This window comes from Oncorhynchus clarkii, chromosome 23, assembly GCF_045791955.1.
Source record: "Oncorhynchus clarkii lewisi isolate Uvic-CL-2024 chromosome 23, UVic_Ocla_1.0, whole genome shotgun sequence".
In the NCBI taxonomy this organism is placed as follows: Eukaryota; Metazoa; Chordata; class Actinopteri; order Salmoniformes; family Salmonidae; genus Oncorhynchus; species Oncorhynchus clarkii.
In genome coordinates, this window is record NC_092169.1 from 20,018,167 (window position 1) to 20,027,849 (window position 9,683).

The 9,683-nt window shown below is 40.2% G+C and overlaps 1 protein-coding gene across 1 annotated transcript; it reads right to left on the reverse strand.

Annotated features, from left to right (window-relative positions):
• Positions 1 to 37: 37 nt before the first annotated feature.
• Positions 38 to 8,568, reverse strand: LOC139381368 (polyribonucleotide nucleotidyltransferase 1, mitochondrial-like). The gene is made up of 28 exons (XM_071124841.1): positions 8,297 to 8,568; positions 7,914 to 7,974; positions 7,756 to 7,830; positions 7,441 to 7,546; positions 5,805 to 5,854; positions 5,627 to 5,690; positions 5,490 to 5,537; positions 5,288 to 5,401; positions 4,951 to 5,137; positions 4,807 to 4,858; positions 4,660 to 4,717; positions 4,424 to 4,520; positions 4,205 to 4,307; positions 3,986 to 4,056; positions 3,844 to 3,880; positions 3,674 to 3,740; positions 3,481 to 3,570; positions 3,286 to 3,339; positions 3,071 to 3,180; positions 2,898 to 2,969; positions 2,749 to 2,812; positions 2,574 to 2,657; positions 2,407 to 2,490; positions 2,178 to 2,284; positions 1,148 to 1,203; positions 920 to 998; positions 708 to 755; positions 38 to 614 (listed from the first exon to the last, which is right to left on the reverse strand). The coding sequence occupies exons 1-28, from the start codon at positions 8,440 to 8,442 to the stop codon at positions 459 to 461; spliced, it is 2,340 nt and encodes a 779-aa protein (XP_070980942.1). The 5' UTR covers positions 8,443 to 8,568; the 3' UTR covers positions 38 to 458.
• Between the last annotated feature and the right edge of the window lie 1,115 nt (positions 8,569 to 9,683).

The following is a 9,683-nucleotide window of genomic DNA, read 5'->3' on the forward strand; positions in this document are numbered from 1 at the left end:
TTCCACTTTCCTTCCATTGAAAATGAATGGGAAGGGGTGTTTCACCGCGCGGTACCGCGTGATAGTGTACACGGGGATTTATTGTGGCAATATCCAAACGGACAGATCTGTTACAGAACTAAAACAATGAGTATGTAGAAGATTGGAATATGCCATCACATGAGAGGTCACAAGTTTAAGTCAAGTCAGCGTAAAACAATTACATGGTTCATTTACATATTTATTACACATTGTATAAAATAGATAGACAGAAACTGGCAGGCTATAAACTCAAAATAGTATGGCCACCCATCTGATCCCATTGCTGAAATCAGCAGAGAATGAGAGTACAGTAAGTGGTGCTTGGAGGATGTTGGTGAGTATCGAGAAACGGTAGTTCAGTGAAGTCAGGGTGAATGGAGAGTCCTGAAGATGCATGGTCATGGACAGTTGTTCGCAGTCTAGGAAGACACGGGGAGTCAAGAGGAGGTGCTGGTCGCTTGGCCATTCCCTGTGCCCATGGAGATGCTCTGTTTCTCACTCAGTGTCTTAACAACTGTTGCTGCTGGAGATTGTAACACCTTCCTCGAAAGCCTCATTCTACCATCTGTTGGGTCTCGCCCAAAGTATTTAACCTGTTGGCAAAGTTCCATCAGAGAAATAATGTTAGTTAAGAAATCAAGCAGATTAACTAAAGATCAAAATAATGATCCTACTGCAACACATACCTGAATCTGCTGTCCAACCTCTAATCCAAGAGCACTTGGGTGTTTTATCTGTACAAATTTAGAGTTTACAATTATTTCACTCTGAAACATAAATGACAAACAGAAAACAAGCCAACACATGCAGCCCTTTCCAAAATGGTAACATCTGTAAAACATAATCTCTGTCGAGGGTCCTGTGACCCCTGCATGGTATTCTGGGGCAAGACGCTTACCCGTTTGTGGTCCAGCTGAGAGTTATGGAGCAGAACAGCACTCATGTTGGGATATAGCTTCACCATGACACCAATGTCCCTGTGGGGGAAGGGAGACAGAATTGAAGCAAGTCATGAAGCTACCCATTTAGCAATCCAATGTTTAATCAGTCCTATGTTTAAAAAACACAGACAGTAGCTGCATCACAGATTAAACAGCATCCTCCAATAACACATAACATTGTGTACCTTATTTCCATGATGGTGGCAGTGTAAACAGCACCAAACTCCAGCAGCTGCTCTTGCTGCAATGCAAAAAATGTATCCTCAGATTCATCGATGTGGGTAAACATTGCTTTTTTGGATGATATAGAGGAGTCTAGCCCTTGATCATGACTCTCAGTTCCATTACATTACACATAAGAGTCATTGGAAGAAGGCATCTTCTGGAGAGTTTTGTTAAGATGCCAGACACTCGCTCTGCACATTAACATTCATCGCTTGCGGTACGGTTTTGGAAGCATAACTACCCGATCTTTCATAAGAGCGAGAAATTATTTTCAAAACACAGAAGGTTAAATTGATACACATCTTGATACGGTTAGGGTTGGTGTTCCCACATCTCTATGTTATAGAGTATGTTTATGGAAAGACGGAGGACAAGAACACCTGTGTGTAAGCGCAACTTGGGAAGTGTAGCGGAAGTGTAGTTTCGTCAGATGGAGGCTCCCCTAGCTGTATAGATTTATACAAAACATTTACAGTAAGTGTTTTTTATTTTAAGGATTCGAGTAATGCGCGCATCCCAACATCAAAAAGCTCTGTAGCAGGATAGCCAACGCTGATGTCGGGACTTGACAAACTTAACAGTGAGTGAGTGATGACCATGAAAACATGCAAGACTGATGGCTATAGCTATGTTCAACAAGTACAGTATATTATTCTTCTGGCCTTATCTAGCTCTATTTGTGATATTTTACCTTGCCTCGCTGGCTTGCTAGATAATCAATCCTCTGATGACATCTGCAATGTTGTAGATGATAACCAACAGATCACCTGTTTATTAACTTGCACAAGCTGCATTTGAAGTGGCACGTGATCGTATCCACTGCTAGGTAAACAAAGAGGGTTTTAAAGACGAACAGCGCAACAACTTTATGACGCGGCCGGGAAATGGGTCTATAGTATAATCATTTAGTGAATCAAAATGCATTAAGGATGTGTTAAGGAATGGTAAGAAATTAGGCAATACAGTGGAATCAGACTAGGCTGGACTCACATCATCCTTGCAGATTTCTGTGATGAATTCCTGGGCTTCATTCATTGCACCTGGAGTAGGTGCAAACACAGAGAAGGTCTCCTCGTCCACCTGGCTTATCGTCACACCTATCCAATGACACAGAACAACCTGTAATTTCCCATACACTATGCACCTATGAAGAAAGCTCATGTGTTAGGGTTGACACAAATGGAGTTAGAATGTTGTTTTTTTTACATTAAAATGTTACCTGTTTGAGCTTGTAGTCTGCGGAGGTTATATCCCCCTGGTCCGACAAAGCGTGCTCGTCTGGAGACAGGGACTCTGACATTTTCTGCAACAGACAGGAAACATTCCTTCAAAGGGAAATACATAAATGATGGGAATCAAATAAGGGCTAGGCACTAAGAGTCTTACCGACAACTGGGCCATTCTCCTTTCTTTTATCCCTTGGCTTGGCAATGGTCTTGTTCATGATGCCCAAAATCTCCCTCTTGGCAACTAAAGATATGAGAATGACATGAGGATTGGTGACTACGATATTTTATAGTGACATAAACAATATATTTCTGGAGCATGTCTTTCATTTCACCTGTGGCTTGCTGAATAGCCTCCATTACAAGTTTCAGAGGTAAGCCTGGAATCTTCACATCAGCCTAGAAGAAGGAGGCATACATTATAGCAAAAATAAAGTCAAAATACGACAGAATAGCGAAACCACTGGACATTCATCTACAGTACCTGTAAGGCATTGATACCCTTGTTTGTTCCTGCCAGTTTGAAGTCCATGTCTCCTAGGTAATCCTCTATTCCCTGTTGTGACAGAAAACACAAATAAAACAGTTCTACGGGGGATCCCATTATTACAGTACGAATGTAGATTTGGTGAGAAAAGTACTAGTAATATTGGGTACCAGAATATCAGTCAATATTCGGTAATCCTGGATTTCTGATGGCTTCTCTGGGTTTGCCTTGGATATGAGTCCAATAGCGACACCTGCCACAGCTGATGAAATAGGAACACCTGAAACACAAAAGTGCTACGTTTCACTGCAGAAGAACAGAAGGATCATCAACAACATCAAATTACGTTTTTTATTTTCCACTTCAAAAACATGAAGTACTGTACCAGCATCCATCAAAGCCAGACTGCCTCCACATGCTGATGCCATAGACGAGGACCCTGAGAGAATGAGAGTGCGTGAGAGAAAGAGCAGGGGCTAATCATACAGTCAATGAAATTATTAAGATTTTGCAACTAAGCTTATAACAAGTAATAGTCTAAAAATGTAGAAGCAAAATGAAAGTCATCCATAGATCTCACCATTAGACTCCAGAACCTCAGAGGTAACTCTAATTGTGAAGGGGAAGTCTTTGGGAATGACAGGTCTCAAAGACTTCTCAGCCAGTGCCCCTGTTACCATAGAAGCAGAATATAATCTAAATAGTCACATCAATTTAATAACCATGCCACCCACACTACCCCTGCGTCGTCTAATCTATACCAGCATACTAACCATGACCAAGCTCTCTTCTGTTCATTCCACTCATCTTTCCAATTTCATTGGTTGCATAAGGTGGAAACTGAAAAATAAATAATTTCAGCCCATTCAGATGTAATTTTGTGCAATACCAAACTAATAAGCAAATCCTCAAATCCTACGTATTTGCAAAATGTGATACTCACCTCATAGTGAAGCATGAAATTCTTGTCTTTGACTCCACTGTTAAAAGAGAGCAACTAGTTTCATCTAAACTACATAAATTGCATTAACACTTGCTTGAAATTTGCTTTCAAGAGGACCGTAATTAATCATGTATAAGTTTACCTTAACGCCGTAGTAATGATGTCTGTTTTAATACTAGACTCCAAGGAGTCAAATGTTACAGAGCACAGAACCTAGAGAGAAAAGGCTTTATTAAGTAGGCTAAAGATAGAATGACAAGCCAACCAAAATAAATCAGACTCCACCAATACTTTCCAATGTCCCCAAAATAAATAGGATGCATACTCTGAGCCTACATCTTTATAAACGCCAGATCCCTACCTGTGTCTGTCCCCTCTGGAAAAGTGCAGACCCATGAAGGGGCTTAAAGATGTCCGCCTCACAGGAAATATTTCTCAATGAAGTCAAGTCTCTTCCATCACACCTGTAAAACAAGGAAACTATTTTATTGTTCCAAACCACACAGTATTCATCAATTGCATATGTTGGTCATGTATTCATGAATATTTGCTAAATACTACTAAGACATGTTATTTTTACCTCCTGTACTCATTCAAAACCAGATTGCGGAAAACCTCTTTTGATACAATGTTGAAGGACTCCATCACCTCGTAAGGTTCTGCTTGAGGATATTTCTCTACAGAATAGACATATGTAGGCGGTTAGACAGTAAACAGTAGGCGGTTAAACAGTAACCACTCACAATACCTTGAAAGTTGCAAAAAGCATAACATCTGTGGCATAGCATTTATTTGGTATATAGCAATGATATGTACCTTTTATTTGTTCCTCTGTTTCAAGCCTTACTTTATTAATGGCATCATCTCTGGAAATCTGAAAGGACACAGTAAGTTACTGATCATACTGAATGAAAAAGTACCACCAAAACATAATAGCAAAAACACCCAGACATAAATACTTACTTTGTCATGAGTGAAGTCTGTGAAAACAGCATAGACCTTTTCAGAGGCCAACCTGAAAGCAAAACCGGGTGCTGTCATGTTACCATCAATAAATAAAAACATGACAGATATGAGAAATATTCAAACAGAAATTTGATGCCTTACTGTCGCGCAAGCTCAATCATTTCCAGGGGAGCAGAAAATATTTTGGGAGGAGTGCGCTTGGACACCTTTGCTTCTCTGGCCATCTGTTGAATTGCCAGTATGATCTGCTGTGTGTGCTTCACACCAACCTTGACTGCATGACAGAAGTCCTGCTGCAACACATTCTCAGCAGAAGCCTCTATCATCACTAAGACACAAACAATACGTGTTTTTTTAAATATTTTTTTTACAGAGACTGAATATGACATAACACACAACATATATCATAGAATGTTACAGTAAGGTAGAAGAGAGTCCTGTAGAAAAAATGGATGTGCGATATAGATGGACTACTAACCCACTTGACTGAGCGGTGCTCCTGCCACTATCAGGTTGATAGTGCTGGAAGCCATTTCCTTTCGTGTTGGGTTCACCAGAAACTCTCCATTCACCAGGCCAATGCGCACTGCACCTAAACAGCCACGAAACACAAACCATATGGTTAAAGCCACACGCGGTGCAAAAAAAAAGGACAGGTTAGGTTTGTAAGAGATACTAACCAATGGGCCCATTCCAAGGAATGTCAGACAGGGATAGAGCAGCAGAGGCTGTAGGGATGAGAAATAGTTTATTTAATCACTGGATGTCAAACAAAGGTCATGTGACTACTTCTAAAAGGAAATCAATCTCTCCTCACCTCCATTAATGGCCAGTACATCTGGATCATTAACACCATCAACTGCCAACAGATTACACAGGACCTGAAAATATACATAGCAGCATTACAATCAAGAGCATAGCTTGTAATAATAGTGTAAACATATCAGTAAAGACTCCATAAATAATTACAACATTAGCTACAAATGATGACTCACCTGAGTGTCATAGAAATAACCAGCTGGAAAAAGCGGTCTGATTGCCCTGTCTGAGGTGAGACAACAAAAAAGGATACAGTTAAAACTCTGCTAATGGTATTTGTACTAATTCATGACTAGAGTAATTGTTGGGTTGTTCCACGAAATGAGTGCCTTTGATATTTTACTATAGATCACAAGGATCATTTAATAAATCAGATAATTAATATGAATAAAATTCAACATTTTGATATTTACTGCCCTTCACCCTCTGAATTCCAGGTAGATTTTAACCCACTTAACCCAAAAGTTATGAACATCATTGTAAAGCCCTAGATATCTTGTTGTAATTTCTGTAGATTATTTATTTCATGTGATTAGCAATTAATTTTAAGGTCAATTCTGTTACATTAACTGAACTGTAATTTAATATGGTGAAACTATTTATTTAAAAAAATATTATTTTCAAAAGAAACATCTAACAGTGAAATCATAGTGTAAAAGCAGGTGGTTCTACTCTTTTTGGCAATTTGCTGGTGTTTTGTGGTGGAAAACAGAGTGGGTCAAGCATAACACATCAACCCTGTTACCAATAGACAGACAAGCTAGACATGCTTTTATAATTTCCTTCTGTTTGTGAACCTTGCATTCAATTGCCCCTCCCCGTTGCACACATTTACAATGACATTTTAGTAATTTAGCAGACGCTCTTTTCCAGAGCGACTTACAGGTAGTGCATTCATCTTAAGATAGCTAGGTGGGACAACCACACATCACAAAGTACATTTTTCCTCAATAAAGTAGCTATCAGTAGGGTCAGAGCTAGAGTGCTGGTTCAGGTCGAGGTGAGGAGGATTATTTAAGACACTGTTTGAAGAGGTAGGGTTTCAAATGTTTTCAGAAATGTCCTAGCTCCAGGGGGAAGCTGGTTCCACCATTCGGGCGCCAGGACAGAGAAGAACTTGGACTGGGCTGAGCGGGATCTGCCCTCCAGTAGTGGTGGTAAGGCAAAAGGACCTGGGTTGGATGTTGTGCTTGGGTTGGGGTGTAGGGTTTGAGCATAGCCTAAGGTAGGGAGGGGCAGTTCCTCTTGCTGTTCCGTAGGTAAGCACCATGGTCTTGTAGTGGATGTGAGCTTCGACTGGAAGCCAGTGGAGAGTGCGGAGGACTAGTGTGACATTTGAGAACTTCGGAAGTTTTAAAACCAGGCTGGCGCCAGCATTCTGTCTAAGTTGCAGGTGTTTGATGGAACAAGCGGGGAGCCCAGCCAACAGCGAGTTGCAGTAGTCCAGATGGGAGAGGACAAGTGCCTGGTTTAGGACCTACGCCTCTTCCTGTGTGAGGTAGGGTCGTACTCTATGGATGTTGTAGAGCATGAACCTGCAGGAGCGAGTCACTGCTTTGACAACAAGTACCCATTTCCCCTGTCATAAGGGGATTTATGGCCCATTTAAGATGGCACTTAATAGACACTCACTAGTCATTTTATATTTAACCTCTTTTGATGCAAAATATTTTTTCTTTATTTTTTACCATGTGGTCTTTATGACTGTTAAAAATAGGTGAAATCCCCCCTCACAAATTCACCAAGTTAGACATCTCAAAAGTCACCGCATTGGTGGAATTTATAGGATAGAAGTTAGAATAATCTTCTCACCTATTAGCCTACTAGTCAGAATCTCATTTTCAGTGGTGCCCAACTCCCGCCGCAGGTGGTTAGTGGGGATTCTACCAGCAGCAGCTGCTTTTTGCCTGTAGTCCACCTGTCAATCAAAAAAACACAGCTCTAGCCAAGGGACCTGCATTACTCCAATCGACCTGAAAACACTATGTAATAGCCCAATACACTAAAGAGATCATTACACATTAATGAAACATCCTACATGGAAGAAAAGCAGTTTTTCAATATGTTTGAAGGGCATTAAAATAAATTAATATGAGCCCACTTAAAAAAACAGGAGCATTAACTTACCACTAGAGGCATAAATTGGGAGGGGGACGGTTTTGTTTTACTGACAGCTGTCACCATCACTGTTGTATCCCCAAGCTGGATAAAGAGGTGGAATGCATCTGAGTAACTGGTTTGAACATCTTGCGCATATTAAAGTTGCAAACTGAAATATAGCTTACCTGCACAACAGCCGACCCATCTGCAAATCTGGCAAGTTTCCCTGTTGAGATCTCAAGTTTTCTTTAATAGCAGGGAAATCAGAAAGCATCTGAGGTTAGAGTGAATTGATGTGAGTGAATCACTTATTCATCATCACAGCAATACACATTTAGGAATTTAGGAAGATATTCTAAATAATATTCCTTCTTATAAATATATCTGACTCAGACCATGACCATATGAAATCAACAAATACACCCCTGCATTGAATAACGATCTTGAAACCTTGACCCACAGGCTTGACTGGTTGTTACTGTGTAACGTTATGTTATTAGCAAGCTATGAAGCTAGCTAACTACTAACTAGCTAGCCAACTAGCTAGCCAAGTCAGACGACAACTTACTTCTCACCGAAGTCCACTCCCACTTTTCGTATCGTTCCATGACTATTCCAGACGCTTTGGTGGCACAACCGCACATTTAGTCGAGTCAGCGAGGGCCCAAGTCTCAGTAAATGTCTCATATTCAAGTAAAAGCTAACATTACACATTTTTGTGAATTGCACAGGTATCTTTTACACAATTTTGATGCGCATGTGGGCTGCCATTACAGTTCATCACATGCACGGAAGTACGTCAGAAATACATTTGTCTTGTGATAGGACCAAAGATAAATCGACAAAACAAGGCGTTTCAATATACCAGACCACTTCAGAAGTTCCCTCCTCATTTATAGTCCAAATTACATACACTACCGTTCAAAAGTTTGAGGTCACTTAGAAATGTCCTTGTTTTTGAAAGAAAATCACTTTTTTTGTCCATTAAAATAGCAAAAAATGTATAAGAAATACAGTGAAGACATTGTTAATGTTCTAAATGACTTGAAGCTGGAAACGGCAGATTTTTTTTATGGAATATCTACATAGGCGTACAAAGGCCCATTATCAGCAACCATCATTCCTGTGTTCCAATGGCATGTTGTGCTAGCTAATCCAAGTTTATAATTTTAAAAGACTAAATGATCATTAGAAACCCCTTTTGCAATTATGTTATCACAGCTGAAAACTGTTGTTTTAATTAAAGAAGCAATAAAACTGGCCTTCATTTGACTAGTTGAGTATCAAGAGCATCAGCATTTGTGGGTTCAATTACAGGCCCAAAATGGCCAGAAACAAATAACTTTCTTCTGAAACTCGTCTGTCTATTTTAGTTCTGAGAAATGAAGGCTATTCCATGCGAGAAATTGCCAAGAATCTGAAGATCTGGTACAACGCTGTGTACTACTTCCTTTCCTGAATAGTGCAAACTGGCACTAACCAGAATAGAAGGAGGAGTGGGAGGCACAACTGAGCAAGAGGATAAATACATTAGAGTGTCTAGTTTGAGAAACAGACGCCTCACAAGTCCTCAACTGGCAGCTTCATTAAATAGTACCCGCAAAACACCAGTCTCAACGTCAACAGTGAAGAGGCGACTCCGGGATGCTAGCCCTATAGGCAGATTTCCTTTGTCCAGTGTCTGTGTTCTTTTGCCCATCTTTTCTTTTTATTGGCCAATCTGAGATATGGCTTTTTCTTTGCAACTCTGCCTAGAAGGCCAGCATCCCGGAGTGATCCCTGATAATGGGCCTCTGTATACCGATGTAGATATTCCATAAGATATTCCATCTGCCGTTTCCAGCTACAATAGTCATTTACAACATTAACAATGTTTACACTGTATTTCTGATGAATTTGATGTTATTTTAATGGACAGAAAATGCGCTTTTCTTTCAAAAACAAGGACATTTCTA